The 23,927-nt window shown below is 47.5% G+C and overlaps 2 protein-coding genes across 7 annotated transcripts in view; one reads left to right on the top strand and one right to left on the bottom strand.

Moving 5' to 3' along the window:
• APBA1 (amyloid beta precursor protein binding family A member 1) overlaps positions 1-23,927 on the bottom strand; it is a 237,764-nt gene that overhangs the window by 5,578 nt on the left and 208,259 nt on the right. For 3 of the 4 annotated variants that reach the window (XR_014266084.1, XM_082470910.1, XM_082470911.1), the window contains exons 6-11: positions 19,276-19,308; positions 18,175-18,261; positions 17,368-17,553; positions 13,461-13,640; positions 11,771-11,983; positions 1,751-1,870 (exon numbers count right to left, since the gene is read on the bottom strand). Coding sequence is in view for 3 of the 4 variants with exons in the window: in XM_082470910.1 (XP_082327036.1) it covers positions 1,751-1,870; positions 11,771-11,983; positions 13,461-13,640; positions 17,368-17,553; positions 18,175-18,261; positions 19,276-19,308 (819 nt within the window). In the remaining variant the exon portion in view is untranslated. The remainder of the gene's footprint in view (positions 1-1,750; positions 1,871-11,770; positions 11,984-13,460; positions 13,641-17,367; positions 17,554-18,174; positions 18,262-19,275; positions 19,309-23,927) is intronic. The other variant, XM_082470912.1, reaches the window with a different exon arrangement.
• LOC309664969 (uncharacterized protein) overlaps positions 1-23,927 on the top strand; it is an 81,477-nt gene that overhangs the window by 4,341 nt on the left and 53,209 nt on the right. For 2 of the 3 annotated variants that reach the window (XM_082471145.1, XM_082471146.1), the window contains exon 2: positions 14,472-14,687. The gene's annotated coding sequence lies outside the window, so the exon portion shown is untranslated. Of the gene's footprint in view, positions 1-14,471; positions 14,688-15,729; positions 17,362-23,927 lie in introns of those variants that run through there. The other variant, XR_014266105.1, reaches the window with a different exon arrangement.

Raw genomic sequence — 23,927 nt, 5'->3', positions numbered from 1 at the left:
CGATCCCTGGTCCGGGAAGATCCCACATGCCGCGGAGCAACTCAGCCCGTGCGCCACAACTGCTGAGCCTGCGCTCTAGAGCCCGCGAGCCACAACTACTGAAGCCCACGCACCTAGAGCCCATGCTCCACAATAAGAGAAGCCACTGCAATGAGAAGCCCGCGTACCACAGCGAAGAGTAGCCCCCGCTAGCTGCAGCTAGAGAAAGCCCGTGCGCAGCAACGAAGACCCAATACAGCCAAAAATAAATAAATAAAATAAATAAATTTATAAAAAAAAAATTAAGGGAGGAAAAAGAATAGGTTTTTCTTTTTTTTTAATTTATTTATTTTATGGCTGTGTTGGGTCTTCGTTTCTGTGCGAGGGCTTTCTCTAGTTGCGGCAAGCGGAAGCCACTCTTCATCGCGGTGCGCGGGCCTCTCACTATCGCGGCCTCTCTTGTTGCGGAGCACAGGCTCCAGACGCGCAGGCTCAGTAATTGTGGCTCACGGGCCCAGTTGCTTCGCGGCATGTGGGATCTTCCCAGACCAGGGCTCGAACCCGTGTCCCCTGCATTGGCAGGCAGATTCTCAACCACTGCGCCACCAGGGAAGCCCAAGAATAGGTTTTTCTATCTGCAAAGATGAATGCAGAGAGAGGGAAGGCACATCCCAAATCTATAATATCAAGAAGGTTACGGATATGTCACCAAAGCCCAGAACTACTATGAGTCCAGAACAAGGCAAACCAGGACAAAAAGGGAATAGTACTGAGTATGGAGTTTCTGTTTGGGATGAAGAAAAAGTTCTGGAAATAGCACTGATGGACACAACCACTTTTTGAATGTACTTAAAGGCACTGAACTGTATGCTTAAAAATGATTTAAATGGCAAACTTAATGTTGTGTATGTTTTATCACAATAAAGGGGGAAAAAAAAAAGTATTCGAAGGCAGACATCCAGGTGATGGAAGTACTCTTTATCTCCCAAGTGCCAAATTCAGGTTAAAAAGGCAAGGCAGGGGCTTCCCTGGTGGCGCAGTGGTTGAGAGTCTGCCTGCCAATGCAGGGGACGCGGGTTCGAGCCCTGGTCTGGGAAGATCCCACATGCCGCGGAGCAGCTGGGCCCATGAGCCACAACTACTGAGCCCGCGCGTCTGGAGCCTGTGCTCCGCAACAAGAGAGGCCGCGATAGTGAGAGGCCCGCGCACCGCGATGAAGAGTGGCCCCCGCTTGCCGTAACTAGAGAAAGCCCTTGCACAGAAACGAAGACCCAACACAGCTAAATAAATAAATAAATAAATAAATAATAAAAATAAAGGAATTCCCTTAAAAAAAAGGCAAGGCAGAGATCATTCAGGCATAACCCCTACAGGGCTGGGGTCTCAGCCTGGGCTGCGCTGGTATCACCAAGGTTTTGGAAGCCCAGCCCCCAGGGCTCTTCACCCCCTGCCCTGGGAAGCTGCTGGCTGGGGGGGTTGGGAAGGTGGGTACCTCAGACTATCTCAAGCTGGCAGCTGGGAGGGTCACCCTGCGCATCACAGAGTCGCTGGGCTCTGGGGCACATGGATCTGGGAGGGTCCCTCTCTTCCCCCACAGGAGGCACAGAAATCTCTGCCCATGGAGGAAGTGAATCTGCCTTCACCCATTCGTCCCTTCCTTGCTGGATTCTTTCCGGTAAATGACCAGCTTTCAAGAATAGCCCCAAAACCCAAACCCTGGGCCGCGGTTTTGTGTGTCAGACTTTTGGAAGAGGTGTGGGGTTGTACTTACGATTCCGTTCTGGACACTGAACCCCAGCTGGTAGCGAAGGTCTGGTCTCCTGATCAACACGGTGGTCACTGGGGGACACCTCACGATATTCAGCTTGACCCGGGCCTGATTCTTCAAGCCCTGAAATGTGAATAAAGCACAGGGGATTCGATGACCATTGATGCCAACAAGAGATAAATGCAGACGGCACCAAAGGCAAAAGATGCTGCACTGAGCCTCGGTTTCTTCGTTGACTCCAGTGCCCCGCATCCAGCCTGACAGCGCTTGAGTCGGATAGTCCAGCCTAGATTCTGTCAGTCAACCTAGGGGAGAAAACCATTAGGTTTACATGGAGCCCTTTCAGCCCACGCAGAGACCAGTTTCTATGGGCAATGTCTTCATTTTGGGAAACGGACTGCATTCAAGGCATCTGAAAAAAGCGATCGTCTGTGCAGCTAACAGGAAAACTGCCACATGTGCATTTTGGCTTGAAAGATGAAGGATGCACAATCTCTCTCCTGGTCAGGTGGGAGACGAGCACGAAAGGAACTTTTTCTCTGAAAGGCATACTCGTAGCAATTCCTCCTTTTCTAACAAAGGACAACTAATTCACACAACAGCCCAATTCATCAGGGCTTGCTGTCTCTCGCCCCTGATGCTCCCGCTTTCCCATTCTCTCTGCCTGTTAGAGATTTTACAGTTTATCAACACTCCCAAGAGCATGCGGGGAGAAGCAGGGCACAGAGGCAGGACTGCAGTCAGTGAAGGCCTCCTTGGGAGAATGAATAGGGTGGTAGGACCAGTGCTGGTGGAGAGGGAAGTAGGAGGAAATAGGGCTTAATGGTCATCTCCGATTTCACGCTGCCTGGTAACTCGTCCCTCCCTCTAAACTGGAATGGAGTATAGAGGCAAAATTGGTTTTTAAAGATAAAGAGGGACTCCATCTGGTTTCTGAGCCTATTTAGAGAGCTTCCTCCACCCCACTGTGATCCAAGCTGAGCTCAGGCCTGTCTTCCTGCCCCTTGAACACACGCTCAGCAGGGACCAGAGCCCGGGCATGCACAGGAGAACCCCTAGAAAATCATCACGAAGCTACGCTTTCCCTCATTCAGGCGGTGGGAAGGTTCTGCTCCAGCTGGTCCCACCACCGACTTGTGAGCCTCCCCCAAGAGGAAGGTGCCAGACAAAAGTAATTCAGTCCTGAAATGAACTCCGGCCCCCGCCCCCCGACATCTCCCCAGCCTGCGTGCTCTGCCTCAGGCAACTCCCACTTGCCAGATGGTCCAGACCAAATGGCCAGCAGCAGGTGCTTTCCAACCCGCTTCCATCATGGCACACAGGGGAAGGGCCAGGGTGGAGAGACCACACCGCTTGTGGCTGGAGGCCCTGCTTTGAGAGTTGAGGCGGGGAGGACTCAGCACTCCCGTCTGATGCCTGCCTCACTGCACCTCCCAGCTTGCGAGGCCAGCTGATTGGGAAGCGGCGCCAGGCCTGCCAAGGTCCACTCCTCCAAAGGGCCAGAGCTGAGGGGAGAAGCTCTTCCTAAAAGATGGTACTGTGGGGTGAGTGGACAGCCTCTCCGCCAGCAGAGGAGGGACAGGCAAAGGTAGGCTCTATTCCACCAAGTCCGCCGTATCTCCTGGAGACGCCCCCCTCACCCCCCTGCCCCATCAAGTCACCGATGGGTCCAGTGTGTGCCCTCTATCGGCGAAGTGGAAAGAGAGCCCTGGGAGGACAATGACAAATCCATTTCAGCCCGAAGGGTGATCGCCTCTGATTCTATAAACACAAATCTGTCAATTCCACAGCCGCTGCTGCCAACGGTCACCCTCCGACCAGTCTGCAAACTCTCTCTGCGGGAGGTCAGGACTTCTGCTTCACATTTTACGGGCGAGGACGCAGACACGGACATTAAACCTGCCTCGTCTGAGGCTCAGTGGGGTCGGGACGGGGATAATGGAGCCTCTGCCTTCCTCACAAGCACCTTGCCAAGCCGAGAGGTGAAAGTGGTGTTAGGTGACTTCGGTGCCAACAGAATTTGTGGCAAGAGTATAACTTGCCCCTCTGAGTGGCAGGAGGGACCCACACACCTTCTGCTTCTAAGTAATATAGATACACTCTAGACTGAGGGATGGATAGGGGCTTTTTTGTCCCCTATGCTCGGCCAAGACACCCCACACCAGCAGCACCCGGATGCTTTTGTTAGAAATGCAGGGTGGGGGGAGGGATAAATTAGGAGGCTGGGATTAACATATACATGCTACTATATACATAACATAGATAACCAACAAGGACCTACTGTACAGCACAGGGAACTATACCCAATATTTTGTAATAACCTATAAGGGAAAAGAATCCGAAAAGGAATGTGTGTGTGTGTGTGTGTGTGTGTGTGTGTGTATATATATATATATATATATATATACACACACACACACACACATATGGATAAATGAATCACTGTGCTGTACACCTAAAACTAACACAATATTGCAAATCAACTATACTTCAATAAAAAAAAAAAAGCAAGAGTCTGGGGTCCACCCAGACCTACAGAATCAGAAACTCCAGGGATGGGTCTCAACAATCTGTGTGATAATGAGTCTTCCCGGTGACTTGATACACACTTCCTGGCGATACACTCAATTTTTGAGAACAACTGGTACAGACCACTGCCGCAGAACAATAAACTCATGTGCACTCAGGGATGATCAGAGTCAAAGATGTCAGTTTACTACTCACACCTGTGGCCAGCATGCTCCGTGAGAGCATGGGCCAGCCACGCCAGGGCGAGGGTGACGGAGAGCCAGTTGGCCTGGTGCCCACTCAGCCGCCCCCATGTGTGTGAGCACCTCTAAGGTCACACTGTCCATCAAAACCCATCCTGATGACGAAACCAGCCCAACCACCTGTCACTGCACGCTGACTCCTGCCAGGCACCGACCTGGAGTCACAGGAGCTGTCTCCTTCAATCTCCTTGACAAACTGGCAGCTCTAATTATGCCCATTTTATAGAGGAGGAAGCTGCGGCTTCACCACTCACCCAAGTTCACCCACAGCAAGGTTCTGTCCCAGGTCTATTTGTATTCAAACCCAGAGCATTTTCTCCTACACCGTGATTCCCCATATAGACAATGGGAGGGTGTGTGTTATTCATGAGTAAGGCCTGCTCGACAGAGAAGCCAGGGAGAGTGACAGAAGGATGAACCTGTGCCCCCAACCTTTTAGCCCAGCCTTGCACGGGGCCGTGTTTTTAGTTTACTCGCCTACCTGGTGAGACTTCAGGGCTCCTGCTCCGTGGCTGCCCCACTTCCTCTGGGTGATTCCAGCTTGTCCTCTCAACGTGTGAGTTTTGAGGAGGTCAGTTTAATTCCCCACCCCCAGCTGTTTCCTCAGTCTCCTGAGTTGCTGTTTTCTGCAGGACTGGAGCCTCCCGGCGGCTGTGATTTGGCTTGTGGTGATGTTTGTGCACTCGTAGGCAGCTGTTACCAGCATCTCTCCGTGGTTTCTGGAACAGCTCTAGGAAACTTCTCCGGTTCAAGAAATGTTTTCAAACGAGAGCAACAGAATGTGCTGAGGGCGATTCTCCCAGGGTAAAGGAAGTCTGCGGAGATCCAGGCCTCCCGCCCAGCAGCAGGTCCTGTCACCCATGCCCACGGGGATGTGCTGGAATTCTTCCCCTAACAGCGGGACCAGCGGGGCTGGGTGAAGAGGCCTCTGCTGTGTCAGGAGACCTGGGCTGCAGCTGTGTTTCCTCCACCACAGCCCGGGGTGGGGGGTCTCAGACCCTCTATTCCACCTTCTACCTCAGTCTCCACATCTTCAAAACAAATGCTGAAACCTACTAAGGGCTCTTCCACTTCTAACTGCTACGATTTCAGCCCTTGTTATGCATTTTTATTCTTTCCTAAGCATGTCTGCTGACAACACCACATCTCAACCATCATGCTCAGAAACAGCTATCTCTAACATTACAAATTGGCTTCTCTTTTGGGGGTGTTGCTCAGATACCATTCGCGCATATATTTCTTTTTCCCTTGAGTGCCTCCTCGTGATCACTCCATCAGTAGATATGTATGGATCCCCTGCAATGTGCCAAGACACGTGTTAGGCGCTGGGAGTTGGTGGAGCCAGGCCTCCGGGAGCTCAGGGGAGGGCTGCGGGCGCAGGCAGGGCAGCCAGAGTCCATTCCCCTCTCTCTCTCCACATCACAAACCACGAGACCAGGAGCGTGTGGGAAACAAGAGCATAGGATGATACAAACGAGGAGCACGCTGTCAGAGACACAACCCTCCAGACGGAGCTACCTGCTTTAAACGTTTACACCTATGAAACACTGGGGTTGTTCAGGTATGTCTGTGAGGCACAGGAAAACCTTGGAGAGCTCCTGAAAAGCAAGAGAAGGACTCTATTTTCTCGATGTTACCTAAAAAGTCCACATCGCTCCGGTGGGTTCTTTTGTGTACACTGATTTAAGATGCTGATTGGTCCCTGAGTGAAAGAATTTCTAGACTGGGGATATTTGCTGCAAGACGAAGCCCAGAGAGATGGCAATCTGAAACAACCAGACCACGCACTTGCTCTGCTGTTCCTCATCAATGCTTCAAGTTGGGTCCCATTAACTCGGATTTCTCAGCTGCCACTTTATTGGAGGTGCCAATTAAATAAATGGTCATTTCGTCCCCATGACAACAGTGGAATGGCGTAGCAAATTAAGAAGTATGGTGGGAGGGAAGAGTAGGGAAGAGGGAACGGGAGAGGAGAGAAGCCAGAATGGTCTCTATAGCAACGGGAAAGCAGACCCGTGATGACCCTGTGGAAGGTAAGGAAGCGGTGCTCTAGTTTCAAAAAGAAAACAAATCTGGAGGGCAGGACCGTGGAGGCGATGGCATGAACAGGCGGTCTGCTAACATGCTTTGCCTACCATTAATTATGCTTTAGGAACTATGACAGGAAAAATAAGAGCTAGGGAAGAAAGTACAGAAAATAATTCAATACCTGTAATCTATTCTAGAAACGTACTCTATTCCCTATAACCAGGGGAGAGGAAAGGTCAACATGCATTAAAGTGGCAAGATGCAGAACACTCGAAGCCCATTACTGGCGATGTCATCACCGGGGAGTTTGTTGAAAATGCAGAATCCCACCCCAGACCTGCCGAATCAGAACCTGCAGTTTAACAAGATCCCTGGGTGATTCAATCAAAGTTTGCTAAGCACTGATTTTCCAGGATGAGAGCTGCTCGTTAAATTCATCACAAGGAGCACTGACGTAACACTGAAACAAGCGATACTAATGGGAAGCCTTGAAGAAGCCCAGAATGCTCCCCTGCGGGGGCCTAGGGGTGAGGGTGGGGCAGTGTGAGTACCTGCTCAGGGGGAGGCAAAAAAGATGTGTTTTTACAGAACTTAAAAACAAGGAGACAACCCATTAAACGTCTTCTTTGGTACTGGCAATTCTAGCTGAAATCAGTAGGAAGATTCTCGGGGTGGGGGGAGAGGGGGACAGGGCCAATCACCCTTTTCTATCTGACAAGGCAGCGCATCCTGCAGCACCGAGAAAGGGCAGCTGTGTCCTAGCTGGGGCCTGCCTGCTAAGTACTTCTCTGCCGAGGGTGGCCACAGAGGTGCTGGCTTTCTTTCTCTCCATCTTCATCAGTTACATCTCTTTCATCACCACATGGCCTTTTAATTTTCCAATTCCAGAGACTCCATTTATAGACATCAAAGGTCAGCTACTCCTGCAAACAAACCTTTTCCCCTTAGGAAACTGCTCAGTGCGCCAATTGCGCCCTGCGCTAGTCTGTTTCCACCTTGATGTGTGATGCACTGGACAGAAGACCAGTCCCCGTGTGGTACCAGGGGAAGGCAGGCCATGGGTCTCGCAGCCTCCCTCACCTCGTCTGCCTCCTTCGTGCACAGGCGGGGAGGGGTGGACGGGGATCTGGACTCCGTCAGCTGGGGTGTCCTGGGCGTGCTGTTTGCACCTTCTGAGTAGCTGACGACTCATCTGTGGACCGGGCATTTGCCATCACCCTCCCTCACGGGCTGTTTTTTATGAAGAGGAAGGGAGGTGACCAGTGCCAAGGGCTGGGCACTGCCGGGCAGGTGTGTAAATGGGCTCAGGCATGCAGCCTTGCCAGTCCTCAGGAAGGTCTGCTTATTCCCACCCAGGCCCCAGCCCCACCTGCGCTCAAGTTATCCTCTAACTGGCTCCTCCTCCCCAAACCTTTCCAGACGTAGATCAGCTCCCCACCCTCCCTCCCTCACCGACCTCCCTTTCTCCAGATTTCTCTCCCACACCTGAACTATCTCCCGCAGGCAAGCTTTCTCAACCTACTGACATTTGGGCTGGATAATCCTTAGCTGTGGGGACTGTCCTGTGCACTGTAGGATGTCCGGCAGCATCCCTGACCTCCACCCACTGGATGCCAGTAGCATCTCCTTCTCCCTAGTCGTGACAACCCAAACTGTCTTCAGACATTGCCGAATGACCCCCAGGGGGTCAAGATCCCCCAGGTTGAGAACCACTGCCCCAGGGTCTGACCACAGACACCGCTGGAACGATATTAGGGTGGCCGAGTGATCTGGCTGCCCTACTGACACGCTGTGTGACCTCAAATGAGTGTATCATCTTTCTGCGCCTGTTTCCTAACTTACACAATAGTACCTACCCTACAGAAGGCTGCCGTAGGGTTCTGCGAGTGAACATACACATTCTCAGAATGGTCCAGGCGCACAGCACTCAGTCACTTATTATCAGTCCTTTCATTCACTTCTCCCCATCGAGGCCAAGCTCCTCAGGGTGTGGATTGTGTCTGAGGCATCTCTGGTTCCCATGGCCCCTCGGCAGTTCTCACACATGCATGGGTGTTTAATAAGTAACTTGCTCCCTGGTGTGAGAGGGCATCTGTGAACCTTGGCATGTGTGAGTGAGGAAGCCATACGTGGGTGGGTCCTTTCTCCCTACTCCTGGCCCTCTCTGGCTTCTCCACATTATCACACCATCAGATCAGCCTTCTCAGCCTGGCTCAGACCTGTCTCTCCCAACACAAAGCCAGTCCACCATCCATCAATTCCAGAAGAACTCCCAAAGGCCACTTTCCTTTCTGCTATCCACCTGAGTCTAACTCCTCCTTTAAGGCCCACCTTAAAAATCAGGTAAGATTCTCCGCTCCCCCACTCCAAATGCTCTTAGCATTTCACCTCTATGTTGCCATTAGGGCCCACTGAACCCTTTCAATTATAAATTATCCTCCATGTGCATACTGTCATTCTGGCTTCTTTTTTTAAAATTTTTATTTTATATTTATTTTTATTTTTCATTCTGGCTTCTTCACAGTTCAGCTCAGGCTAACAGAAGCCCAATTAAACATGTTTGAATGAATATACATGTTCAAACTAGGACCTTTAATCTTATCTTTAATGTATGTTAAGCAAGAGGTAGAATTTATTTATAACAAAAAGAAATGAGCCCAAAAAGGACTATTTCTTTCTGGGCGTGATTATCTTATGAGGATTTAGATTTGTTTCATTAAAAATAAACAGGCAAAACAAAATGAAAAGACAACCTACAGAATGGGAGAAAATATTTGCAAACAATATGACTGACAAGGGCTTAATTTCCAAAATATACAAATAGCTCACACAGCTCAACAACAAAAAAACCCAATCGAAAAATGGGCAGAAGACCTAAATAGACATTTCTCTAAAGAAGAAATACAGATGGCCAATAGGCACATGAAGAGATATTCAACATTGCTAATTATTAGAGAAATGCAATCAAAACTACAATGAGGGGGCCTCCCTGGTGGCGCAGTCATTAAGAATCCGCCTGCTAATGCAGGGGACACGGGTTCGAGCCCTGGTCCGGGAAGATCCCACATGCCACGGAGCAACTAAGCCCCGTGCACCACAACTACTGAGCCTGCGCTCTAGAGCCCACGAGCCACAACTACTGAAGCCCGTGCACCTAGAGCCCGTGCTCCACAACAGGAGAAGCCACCGCAATGAGAAGCCTGTGCACCACAACGAAGAGTAGCCCCAGCTCACCGCACCTGGAGAAAGCCTGTGCGCAGCAATGAAGACCCAACGCAGCCAAAAATAAAATTAAATAAATAAATAAGTTTATAAAAAAAAAAACAACTACAATGAGGTACCACCTCATACCAGTCAGGTTGGCCATCATTAAAAAGTCTACAAACAACAAATTCTGGAGAGGGTGTGGAGAAAAGGGAACCCTCCTACACTGCTGGTTGGATAGCCACTGTGGCAAACAGTATGGAAGTTCCTCAGAAAACTAAAAATATATAGAATTACCGTATGATCCAGCAATCCTACGCCTGGGCATATATCCCAACAAAACTATAATTCAAAAAGATACATGCACCCCTATGTTCATAGAAGCACTATTCACTATAGCCAAGACATAGAAACAACCTAAGTGTCCATCGACAGATGAATGGATAAAGAAGATGTGGTACATATACACAATGGAATACTACTCAGCCATAAAAAAGAACAAAATAATACCATTTGCAGCAACGTGGATGCAAGTAGAGATTATCATACTAAGTGAAGTAAGTCAGAAAGAGAAAGACAAATACAATATGATATCACTTATATGTGGAATCTAAAATGTGACACAAATGAACCTATCTATGAAACAGAAACAATCATGGACATAGAGAACAGACTGGTGGTTGCCAAGGGGGAGGCGGTCGGGGGAGGGATGGAGTGGGAGGTTGGGGTTAGCAGATGTAAGCTATTATACAGAGAATGGATAAACAACAAGGTCCTACAGTATAGCACAGGGAACTATATTCAATATCCTATGATAAGCCATAATGGAAAAGAACATATTAAAAAAAGAATGTATATATATATATGTATAACTGAATCACTTTGCTGCATAGCAGAAATTAACACATTATAAATCAACCATACTTCAATAAAAAATATTGATAAAAAAAGCAGGAAAAAGAAAGAAAAAAAGATGAATTCCTATATAACATAAAAAACAAACAAAAAACGCAAAGAGGTAGACATGTCTGGCCTATACACTCACCTTGACCTCTGCTCCATCCCAGGGCCCTTGGCCAAGGATGTTGTCTTTTGTGATGTTCTTCTGCTTAGAATAACTATTCTATAAATTCACATTTATTCTCTCCCTCTCTTTCTCACACACACACATACAGAGCTATATTCTAGTTAACAGTCTTTCAGGAAACCCCAAGGAACCAAAGAAAGTCATAGGATCCTAGTCTGCCTGTTCCACACTGCTTGGTACAGAGCTGGCAGGGTCTACAGATACTGTAGTGAAGGAAGAATATACTTGTTCCTACTTCCCATGCAATCAGCAAGTTCCAATGCGCTCAAGAGACTACACATGGATACTTCATTTCTAAGAAAATCTAATTTCTTGCCCTCAAATACTCATATTCAATTTTCCTTTAAGAAGCTCTTCTCAGCCTCATGCAACAGTATCAATTCAGGCGGAACAAGAAGTAATTATGTTCAGGTTTTAGAAGGAGTATACAGACTGTACCAGTTTCCTTCCTTCTACCTGGCATGTGTTGATCATGTTACGCAGGCTCTGGGGAGGATACACTCACCTGGATCACAGTGAAGGAAAGTGCCCTGGGATCTGAAGCATTTCCATGATTTGTAACAGGGATGGCAAGTCATCTCAAGTACACCCAGCTGACTATAAGTGACTGTCTTGATTATTGAGCTGAGCAAAATTCTGTTGAGGCTGAGTGTGGGCTTAATGGGGACAGAATGCTGTGATTGATTAGTGATGTCTGCGAGGGCATGGTGTTAGTGCGTGGTGCTATGTGAGCCAGATATACCATCCCTGAAAAAACAATTTCAGGGAGGAATCGGTAAATAGCAACTTGATGGTAAACAACCCAAGTGCAAGTCCACGCCTTTTGTATTTGTGTCCTTCTCAGTGCCTGACAGTTAGAATATGCTCAAATGTTGATGACTTCATGTCACTTCAGATCTACAAGAGAGGTTGATTTTTCCCATCTCCAGTTACCTTAATAATGCTCTGGCAGGTCGACAGAGGCAGGCCCACCAGGCTGGTGCCATTTATGGACATGATCTGGTCCCCAATATTCAGCTTCCCCGATTTCTCCGCTGGGCCTCCGTGCATCATGTTGGCTATGATCACGGTTGGCAAGATGGATCCCCAGCCAGACTCCACAATCACCACACCTAGGATTTCCCCTTTCTGCTTCTCTATGAAGACCTGAAAGGAGGAAAACATGTAGAAAGCCTGAGTCAGCAACCATCCAGGGTAGCGACAGAAATCAAAGCATTTTCCCTATTCCTGTTTTGACTAAACATGACAGACATTTCCCTGATGACTCCAACCCAAACACATCCTATCCTTTCTATATTCCATGGCATATATTACCTTGTTTGGAGATAGGATCTTTTCACAGGCAGTCAAGTTAAAATAATTAGGAGGGGTCTTAGTTCAACATGATTGGTATCTTTACAAAAGGGGGAGATTTGGACACAGAGACATGCACAGAGTGAAGACACAGGGAGAAGACCATCTACAAGCAAATGAGAGGCCTGGAATGGACCTTCCCCTTCAGAAGGAACCAACCCTGCGGACACCTTGATCTCGGGCTTCCAGCCTCCAGAACTGTGACACAATACATTTCTGTTGTTGAAGCCCCCCAAGTCTGGGGAACTTTGTTACGGCAGCCCAAGCACACTAACACACCTCCGTCTGACCTTGGTGTCAATGATTGATCAGCACAGGCTACAAAGGCCTGCCAGCTCTTTTGGCTCTAGGTGGGACAAGGTCTGTCCTGCGACGTGTGAGCTGGACCTTCCCTTTGGGTCCGAATGATGCTCATCTCCAGCGAGGCCACATTCCTCCCTGGCATCCCCACCACCCTGCTGCCCACACTCACTTTTTCCTGAGTGCACCCTTCCCCCAAATCCCATGAACAAGAATTCCCATCTCAGGCTCTGCTTCCAGGGAGCCTAGGACACTTAACATTCATTAGTGGATAAAAAGATCACTTTCTCACACCTAGTGGATAAAGTCCAGGCCCCTCACCACAGCTGGACTCTCAAGCCCTCCAGTTCTGACCCAAAGCCCGTACTGGCCTCTTCACATCCTCTCCTATGCACAGTCCCTGCTGCAGCCTGACTGCCTCATTCATGGCTCCCCAGACAATTCCTGAGCTTTCGGACCCTCATGCTTGTTACTTTGGCTCAGCCCTCTGCACTCCTCTACACTTTCCAAAGAATACCCAGACCTCAGACCAGATCAGACGGCCCCGTTTTCCTCCAGACACTCCTCTAGAGCTCGGTCCCTGGGGGAGCAACAGCACTTATCATCTGAGACCTGAGAGCCGAGATCGGCTCCAATCTGCCAAGTACAGCTGTCTCTGACGAGTGCCTGTACGAGCACCATCATTTAAAATCTTCTGTGCCCTTTCCTAGACTGTGGGCTTGGTAAAGGGCAGGATTCAGGTCCTGTCGGCCTCTGGAACCCACCCCAAAGTCAGCTCTGGATTGCAGGGAGCAGACGACGCCCTGTCTCACTGGCCACGGCCCTCGGCTGCAGTCTTTATCGGGCCTCATGTGAGGGGAGCCAGAGATGGGCCTGAGCGCACTCTTCAACCCGGCCACTCTGCCTTCACTTCTACCGCGGGTGGGCCCGGCTGGCCCAGCTCAGAGAACAGCTTCTGGAAAGTACCTACATCTTTGCAGTTTTCCGACTTGGAGAAGTGGATCAGGTCGTCGTTGTACATGTCCTGGGTGTTGAGCAGGTCACTGTACTCCTTCTGGCTGAGATCTTCGGGGTTAATCCCGTTGGCCCTGAGGAACTCCTGGTATGCCACGCTGAACGCCTGCCCGATGGACTGTGCAATCAGCTGAGCCTGGAGAGGAGCCGGAAAGGGGAGACGGGGTCAACAGGGCAGCGCTGCTGGTGGGCGACCTGGGTCCCTCAGGACTACAGAGCCCTAGGCAGCAGCTAGCCCAGTGGGTCGCCATGGGGCGGCAGTGCCTGCTACAGGGCATTTTCAAAATTAGTGGGGACAATTTTGTCTATGACAATGATCCTGATGGAGCTCCTGGCATTTGATGGACAGGAGTCAGAGACGCTGGACCTACTGCCGTGCAAAGGACAGTCCTACACAGGACGAGTTGTTTTACATCCTGCACAATTTTCAAATATCCCACTGGACATTCATGTACATATAACACCTGTGTCTAAAGGCTGGGACTCAACTCTAATTTATATAAAAACACAAGGCTTTAATTGCACGCCCTAGTACACACTGAACATTCCAAGAATACAACTATTCTGTAAATTGAGAGAAGATGGTATTTTGTTTTGTCCAACACTTTACCACGAGTAAGCTTCATGACTTTGGAAAATCATCAGCATCAGTGCTATTCGTGGGATGTGGGTTGCCAATAAATCACATTCCCATCAGCCTGCACACTGGCCGTAGAGTATGGTGGTTCTGCATGTGTGTGTGTGTGTGTGTGTGTGTGTGTGTGTGTGTGTGTGTGTGTGTGTCTATCAACCTATTTTATTTTAGCTTGCTTTCCTTTTATTTCTCCTTTGTGTTATATTTATGGCAATACTTTGGTTATTTTGTGAAAAATTTTTCAAAAAGGGAGGTTATATTATCTATGAATTTCATTTCATTCATATTATCTATGGATGGGACATTACAGAATATTTATTATGCATTTTCCAGGTGAGGAGATTGCGGCCAGAGACGTGAAGGAACCTGTTCAAGGTCACACCGCTCACTCTGCTTCTATTGTTCTTTCTCCTGCACTGGGCTTTGATAACCTTTCCCTGCATTAATTAACCAACATTACAACCTGGGAGAGACACCAGCAACTGAGCCTGTGCTGTGTTAAATGCTGTAGAAGCACCGTCACATAAATCCTCACAACAAGTCGAAGATGTAAGTATGACTGGTCCATAAGCTCTCATCCTAAGCTCTGAAGGCAGTGTTTCAGAATTCAGAAATGTTCACATTTTAGAAAGGTAACAGGGTGCATTTATCATACATTGTGTAAAAACCCCATTAGAGCCTGGAGAAGTGCCTAAACACGGTAATATTCCTGCAACAAATGTGTAAGATTCACGGTAAGCTGGACAAATCCTATAAAGTGTCTCATGGCAGCTCAAAGCAGGTTTATCAACCAACTGAGTACAACAATCCCTTTTGTTTCTCAGCGCTCTTAGACTTCGGATCTGTTTTATTTGCTCCCATTGGGCAGAGCAGGAAAAAGAGGTTGAGAGCTTAAGCTGGGGTGGGGATGGGGGCTGAGAATCCTGGCAGCCTGATTCCGGAGCCCATCTCCTGCCCACCACTGGGACTGCTGCTCTGTCTAATAATAGTGGGTAGAAAGCCTGCAAAACAAGAAAAAGCTCTAGGGCAATGTTTCAAACACACACAACTCTAATCTCCACTCCTCCTTTCCCTACCTTTGGTAATTTTTGCTGAAAGCAGAAGTGCTTTCAAAGTGATATCAGAAATTTCTGTGTGGCTGGCAGTGGGGAAAGAAATGCTCAACTTTTCTCACTCTGAGAATCTGGTGACGTCACATGCCACAAGTCACATCAAGGACCACCATGCTGCCTCCTGCCGAGGCATCACCGTGGGCATCAGAGGCTTGTGTGAACAGACGAACTAAAAAAAGTGTCTGAGAACACGGCCAGCGGACCTCCCGACCGTCACGAGTGGATGCACCGGGCGAACGCACACAGGCCACTGATTTCTCTGCTGTGTCCACCTGAGCTGCACGGCAGCCCGTTCTACAGAAGCTCAGCAGCTGCACAGCCTGAGCGTCTGTAGAACGGGAGACCGGATCCACATCCAGTTCTCCCAGTTCTGCAGCCCACGCTCTCCCCCTTTGTCCTGGGCTTTGGAAGCAAAGCAGTGAGATTCCCAGGTCCACTCTTGCTTCCTCATTCTTCCCCTTCATCATCTCCCCCTACAGACAAAAAGGAGCCCCAAGGGAAAGAAAGCCCTCCTTAGGAGCACCAAGCCAGGGGGAGGTGGCAGAGGGTCGTACCAGGACCTTCATGTCTGGTGAGCAGAGCTAACTCCACCTTTTCACGGGCCTGCAGGACACATGAAACTTAAGATTCTAAATGTAACTCCTTTGGAACTTTCCGAGAACCTTCTAAACTCATTTTCTCCCAGTTTGCAGGTTTGGCTTCAGTTTTAAAGGAAAAGCGGGGAGAATGGCCAGGACAGGTGCTTCAAGCTCTCTGCCTTCTCAGTGACCGTGTCCCTGGGGCTGCTTTCTAGAGAACCAGACAAGTAAAAGATGGTACAAAAGTGTAAGCGACTCCTCCTGTCTGTGGCTACAGCCATGTCAGCTCCGTTTCCCTGGAGAAAAGCAGCTCCCCTCAGACTCCTAACTTCTCAGAGGAAGGCCATTTAAAGCAGCTGGATGAACACTCTTCTGGAGAAAAATGGCCCCTTCTAAGGAGCCAAGGCTACCATAGGCAATTTTCTTTAAGTATATAAGGGCTCCCTGCTCAATATGAGAAATACAGCTTATTCCACTGTGGCAGGAGGAAAAGTTAGACCAGTCAACGGCACCAACATGGCCCTCTGGGGCAGGCTCTGTAGTTCAAAACCATCGTGGGGGGAATTCCCTGGTGGTCCAGTGGTTAGGACTCTGTGCTTTCACTGCCGAGGGCCCGGGTTCAATCCCTGGTCGGGGAACTAAGATCCCGCAAGTCTCATGGCTTGGCCAGAAAAAAAAAAAAAAGGGCCCAGAGGGAGTTTCCAAGCCCTGTCGAGCTTTGGGAGAAGCATGATGCTAACACAGCTTGAAGCCTGGTGTTCTCGCCGGCAGTTCTAGGGACAACTGGGTAAGAAGGCTGAATGGAAGAATGGGCCCCACCTCTGTTGTACACTGATTTCCTCTGCTGACGTTATCACCTGGAGAGATGGGCGTTAGGGATCACTGGCTTTGTGACCGGAGGAACAGCTGGTTTTGCTAAGGAGTGGGGGGCTGGTGCTCTTGCCATTTGGTGGGTAGGGTCAGGGACGCTAACTTTCCTGTTAGGAAAGGCAGTCCTGCACGTCCAAGAACTGCCCTCCCCAAATGCCCTAGTGGCCAGGTGAGACCTGTTCGGGCCCCTGTGGGTCTGGCTGAATTCTTCCCACCCTTCTGGCCTCTCTAGTGGCTTGCCTCCTTGTCTTTCCTCAACCTCTATCAGCAGGCCCCTGTCTCAGGGCCTTTGCACCTGCTCTTTCCTCACTCTCAACTCTACTCAGGTCTCTGCTCAAATGTCACCTCAGAAAGGACTTTGTTCATCACTCTACCTGAAATAGCCCCTGGTCCCTCTATCCCTTGACCTAGTTTTTCCCTATCAAACATTCCACTACCTAACTGTATATTAAGTATATTTATCTATTTATTTTCTGTCTCTCTACAACCTTTACAATGAGTATCTTGTCTATTTTACTCAGCCTTATATCCCTAGCACTAGAACAGTGCTTGACACATAATAAGTGCTCAATAAGTATTTGTCTCACATATGATTAAGGTCCTGAGAACTAGAGGGAACCTGGCCACCCAAGGGCAGCCCAGATCACATGGAAGGGAGGCCGCCCTTACGTCCTCAGATTCAAAGACGTGGCAGATCATCTTGTACTGCCTTTTTCCATCCTGGGATGGGTGGGAGGCTTCCACGTTCTCCTGGGAGTTGGAGCGGGGCATCCGCCTGCGGGCCATCAGCACAACGATGTTTCCGATGTCTGCAATGTAGGAAATGGTCCTCAGAGGGTGGTCCATCATCGTCTCCTGGAAGGCAGCAGGGAGAGGATGGTATGTCTAGTGCGGCATCTAATGACCCATGAGACAGCCTGCCACCCCAAAGCCCAGCCAAGTGCGGTCCACACGTGGGAGCTCGCTGCAAACACCCTGTTGGCAGATTTACATGCACCCACTCAGGCCTGGGAGCAATTCCTTTGGTTTGTGATAACCCAGAGCAGGAAGTGGTCTGTAGTATGTGAAAAGGAATTTCAATCATTTTACAACCAGTACAATCTCTGGTGGGGAAGTTAAAAAATAAAAAATCTGCATGTGATGATTGGATGATTGTATTGTGTGTGTGTGTGTGATTTTAAACAAAATTTCTTAAAAGGCTAGTTTGTTCATGAATCTTCTGATAAAAACTTATGAGAATTATTAGCAAACAATATCCAAGGCTTATTTTTTCCTTTGATCTTTAAGAGCCCCAATCCTCCCTACCAAGTCCCTTCCCATCCCCCAGCCCCCAGCCCAGCAGCAGGCACTGCATACACAACCTTCTAGCTTGTGTGGAAGCCAGCATCTGGGGACAGCGGCTCTACAGACAAGGGCACAGCCTCCTAGTTGTCATGCTAAGCTTCACCCCTGAGGAAGGTGGGAGCCAGTTAATACCTGCGTGTCGGCGTTCAATACTTTGATTCTCTGGGTAGAAATGAAGAGATCCACTTCAGTCATTGGCTGAGACTCACCTTCAGGAGCCTGAGAAGGAAAATGCACCAAGGGAAAGCTCAATACGTTACTCTGACCCAGGTGTGTGCGAGCAAGGTTAGCTCATACACAGAGGCATTGAGACACAGTCACCAGAACAGCGATGCAGACTTCAGAACTAGACTGCCAAAGCTGAAAGGACCACACAGAGGATGACACGGGGACGGGAGTGAGCATCTCCAGGTTACAGGGAGAAATGCGGACTCCTCCTTGCTTCTTCCGCCATGGAAGCAGTAACTGTAGTAGATCTGACTCCATGAACAATGATCATGAATGACACTGTCTGCAAGGGTTTCAGAGCCCAAAAGATTGAAGGAACAAGGGCAACTGACTCATATCCCCAGGACCTTGGAGAAGTCAGAGTTTGCTCCTGCTCAAGTGATGGGGGACAATGCTTACAGCAGGTGCAAAAAAGGCAGTTGTGGTAAGAGGGTCTTCGTCTTCCCACACACCACACACCACACAAGCAGTACCCACTCCTGAAGCCACCCCAATAAGAGCGAGCCCCAATGCCTCAGTGTCCCATGGGTAGCTTATAAGCACCTAGAAGCTTCACAACCAAAAAAGCACATTAGTCTGATTCACTTAGGGCTTGACTCTGCACACATGTGGTTATTAGCGAGTTTTCTTTTTTGCATCCAGCAATCTGACAAATCCACAAATCAAACATGACTAGAATTGAGTAGACCCAGGTCCCTGCCACGTGAATGCTCCTGAATGGTGGGCACTTGCACACGCCTGCAGGATCCCTTCAGCATCCCCAATCTGCTCCCTGTCATTCCTCTGGAGTGAGATGACTAATGAGCAACAGAAAACAGCCACTTTGGGCAACTGAGTTTTGAGAAACGTTGGCTTATGGGGCGGTTCAAAAAGAAATCTGAACAAAAACTTGCTGGATGCAGAAAACAAAAACGCGAAATAAGAAAAAAGGCAAAACGTAAATAAGTGAAAAAAACAAAACAAAACAGGCATAACACCAAGCTGATGAAGTTGTTTGTACTGCACCTTCTTCCTGCTTTTGGCTAATTTCTGGGCCATCTGCTTAGCATGGAACAAACAGAGACAGGAGAACAGTTAGAAAAGAATTTGCAGAGACTCAGTTGAAAAGGGAATCAACAAACTAATATTGACAGGGGTATAAAGCATTTCTGTGGGAGGAGGACTGGCTTAAAAAAATCCCACTCTATTATTGATTTCCTAAATCAGAATTTAGTAGCTGCCGGGGGCAGTAGTAGGAAGGACATGTAATTGAGGTGCTTCTTATACTTTACTGCAATTGATGTTTTCAAAGAACCAACTTTTGATTCTGTTGATTTCCTTTATTGTATGCCTGTGTTCTATTTCACTGATTTCAGCCTGTATCTTTATCCCTTCTTCTTTCTTTGGGTTTAGTTTGCCAATTTTTTTCCTAGCTTAAGATGAAAACTTAAAGTATGGATTTTCAAACTTTTTTCGTTCCTGATATATTTATACAAAACTATGAGCCTCCTCTAATCTCTGCTTTAGCAGTATCCCACAAATTTTGATGTTGCAATTTAATTATCATTTCATTCAAAACACTTTCTAATTTCCACTGTGATTTCTTCTCTGAACATTATTTAGAACTGTTCTTCTTAATTTTAATATATTTGAAGATTTCCTAGTTATCTTTTTGTTACTGATTTCTGAATTGTTCTCCCTTTATCTCTAGTAATACTTCTTGCCTTAAATTTGTGTAACATTAATAGAGCCTATACCTAACTAGAAACGGATGTAATATTTATTCAAGATAGAATAGTTGATAAAAATAGAAACTCTGAGGCCAGACTGTCTAAAACTGAATTCTGGCTCTGCTTCCTACTAGTTGTGTGACTTGGAGCAAGCCACTTAATGTCTCTGTGCTTCAGTTTCCTCAACTGTAGAATGAGGGTAAAAACAGTATCTACTTCATAGGGCTGTTTTGAGGATAAAACGAATACAGTTGACTCTTGAACAATGTGTGCGTTAGGGGTGCCAAAACCACCACAGGGTCAAAAGTCTGCATATAACTTACAGTCAGTTGGCCCTCTGTATATGCAGTTTGGTTCCTCTGTATCTACAGTTCCACATCCTCGGATTCAACCAATCACAGATTCAACCAGTCTTGGAACATATAGTACTGTAGTATTTACTACTGAAAAAAATCCGCATATAAGTGGACCTGTGCTGTCCAAGGGTCAACTGTATATACAATGCTCTCAGAACAGTGCCTGGTGCCTTATAAGCACTCTTATATGATTATGATTATAAGCTCTTATATGATTATGATGTTAGATGATTATAATCTGCCTATGTCAGGGTGCAACCTCTTGGCTTTGGTAGGGCTTGGTACATATACACAGAACTTGCTCAAACGATGGTCAGTCAATGGCCAAACCATGTAACTGCTGTGGGGATGGGGGTGGGGTACAGGAAGAGCTGCTCCCTCACATCCTTGGTACTCACCTGGTGGGAAAGCTCTTGCTCTCAGCAGCATGTCACTATTTCATTAGTGACTAAATGTGTTGTCTGTACTACCTCATCGGGGAGAAACTGGATGAGTCAGCTATCCAAACACCAAATAGCTAATCTTGGTGCACCCAGGAGACTAGGGCAGCCCCACTCCCACAGAGCCACCCCACAGCTTGTACTGGTGGTCATGAGTTCGTGGTGAACAGCCTACTCTGGAAGAGTCTGAAGGCAGCAACTGCAAGCATCATCCTAACCCACTGTACATGACGGTGGAAATACTTGCACATCTGAGGAGTGGCCCTGTGCTGATGCTGCGCCACGGAGATTACTGGGTGGAATCTCAGAGTTCTGCCAGGGATGCTCTGATCTGCACCAGTTATAATCCTCAAGATAAACAACTGCTGTGAGATCCTAACATCCGTTTGTCTTCTACTACCTCCCCTGAATGATACGGCAGTAATATATAAATTTCCATTATTTTTGATACCAAAACCTGATAGCTATTGGTCAAAATTCTTCACTCTCAGGAAGAGTGATCTGAAAGGGCCCTTTTCAAAGGAAAGTAAGTCTGCCACCAATGGAATGCCCACATTCTGTTTTTTACTGGAATGGGTGATGAGGAAGAGAATCCAAAAGGCAAACTGAGTTTCATGAAAGGCATTCTGAGACAATTTTTATGAAGTTAAAAATATTTTATGCACTTAGAGTGACACCACCTTTAAATCGCTTATGATATCCAAGTGCCCTGAAACAAATTAGAAATTTAGACATAACATTGGAAATGATGATGGGGTTGGGGTCAGAATGAGAAGCTGGAACAGCAGAGAAAGGTCTAAGAGAGCCTTAAGGCCAGCATGCATCTTGAAGCAGGGAGTGACAACATCCATTTAAATCCTTGTGTTTCACGAGACTGACTATGGCTTACCACCAGCAGGCTGTGGTGCACAGGACATACTGCAGCACCGTCCACCCTATCACTCGATCTGCAATGTGTACTGGGTATCTGCTGTTGTTAAGACTCTTTAAGTTTAGCTATGCCGGGGATCCTCCTGGCTATTCTAGCTTTTCTTTCCCCAGCTGACATTTACTGAGCACTTGGTATATGCCAGTATCCTTCTAAGCATTTCATGTGTACCAATGCAAAAGCTTACAACAACCCTGTGAGGTAGGCGCTACATTATCCTCATCTTTCAGGAGAGGAAACTGAGGCACAGAGAGGCTAATTAACTTGCCCAAGGTCACACAGCTATTAAGTGGCAGAAGAGATATTCAAACCCTGGAAATCTCACTCTATATTCCAAGTTGCTACTGTGCCATCTGGACAAGTTTCTCATCTATAAACTTCTAAGGCTGTCTGTAAAATGGGGTTAATGATACTTACCTCACAGGATTCCCCACCCCCTCCATTTGGAGGAGTAAATGAGATAATGTACGTGAAGGGTCTGCTACCAGTGTCAATATCGTCTTTATCAACCACAGACTTCAAGTCAGATGGGAAATCAGATGGCTTAGACAACGTTACACTGATAGAAATTTTCATTCTACAATTAAATCATAAATTTTTAACGCTTAAAGAAAGTCTCTCTATAAAAGAATGGACAAATCTGATCTTTTGGGGCAGGCTAGTAAAGACAGAATAATATTTGATAACGCATGCTTCTTACAAAAATGCATGGACCAAAAAATATCAAAACGCCATTTGTGAGCTTCACAAATGGAGAAAGGAAATGGAGACAAACACACCACACTCTGCATGGACATGAAGCAGTTTCTACGGCTCAGGCAGAATCTAGCACATCACCCCGTCTTCCGGCTGAGGAGCAGAGAATGAAGTGGGAATGAGGGTGGAACGAAGCACGGAGATGTAGTGAGAGGAAGGGAGGCGAGTGAGCTAGCTGCACTGGCTTCCTGTTTGGTTCTCTAGGTAGCGTTAAGGCAGGATTCCCACCCTGGGCTGGGGCGGGGGGCTGTCTCTGCATAGGGCACTTTTGATACTGACAGCATGTAGGGCAAAGCTCTCTCCAGAAGTTTTCCCTAAAACATGTTGAAAAGAATCCTAGCAACAAGACTATCAGGTACCACCACAGCAATAATGTATTCTGCGTTCAAGTAATTGTGGAAGCTTCTGGTTAAACACACTGAATTAAATTTCCTCAGTACAGGACTTCTCAGAGCCTTTAATAGGAAAACACATGTGGCAAATACCCAAAAAAGATCTGTTTGGCAGCGTTTCTTGCGCTTATTTGCCAATGGAACCCCAGCAGCGAGAAGCACTCGGCTTGACCAGAACGTGCAGAGCAGAGCTGGAGAACAGAGGCTCCTTCAGGCTGGATGATCCGCCCTTCTCTCAGGCAGTGGCTCCCAAACTATAGCATACATCACAGTCTCCTGGAGGGCTTATGAAAACAGATTCCTGGTCTCTACCCCCATGAGTTTCTGACTGGGGTGGGGCCTGAGAATCTGCATTTCTAACAAATTCCCAGGTCCCACTTTGAGGACCATTGCTCTAATGCATTTCTAAATCATATGGGAAGCTTCCTGGAAGGATATTACTACTTCTCAAAAATTAGGAACAAAGGCAGAAAGAATATATTAGGGAGGGTGCAAAGATGAAAAAAAAAAAAAAACTTTAAAAAAATGGCAGATGTCCTGTAATTCTGCTATTGCATTCAGATGCACCTTATTTCTTACATTTTGGTAGATGGAAATGTCTTTTAATTTCAGATTCCTCAGCCTGCCTTGTATTACTGTTACCTAAATACTCTTCTTGGCTTCCTTATTAAAATGCATGTTTCTCAAGGTCAAGGAATTGGTTGATTTTTATCTCCTAAGATGCCTATCACAGGATCCTGCATAGGGACAGTTTGCTTTTTGAGCCAAATTCATATCTAGCCAAACCACAGTTCCAAATTTGCCTCCCATTTTGGCAAATAAACCTATAAATTCTTTGTTAAATTAGGAAAATCATAATTCTTAAGACTCCAAGTGTAAATTCAGTATCATTATTCAATTCCAGTCCACAGGTGGTGCTGTGTGAGTGACAGGCACCATGTAATTGATGGAAAGACCAGAAATTAAAGCCTGCTTTGAAATGGAAACTCAAACGTCAGGTTCAGTGCTTGCTCAGAAAGAAAGCACCAAGAACACACAGCCACAGCTGGACTCCTGGTGAGGTTGGTCTCACTGGC

The sequence above is a fragment of the Balaenoptera physalus genome, assembly GCF_965194825.1.
Source record: "Balaenoptera physalus genome assembly, chromosome: 7".
NCBI lineage: Eukaryota > Metazoa > Chordata > Mammalia > Artiodactyla > Balaenopteridae > Balaenoptera > Balaenoptera physalus.
Note: the sequence above shows the minus strand (reverse complement) of the source record. Positions and strands in the feature narration are given on the sequence as shown.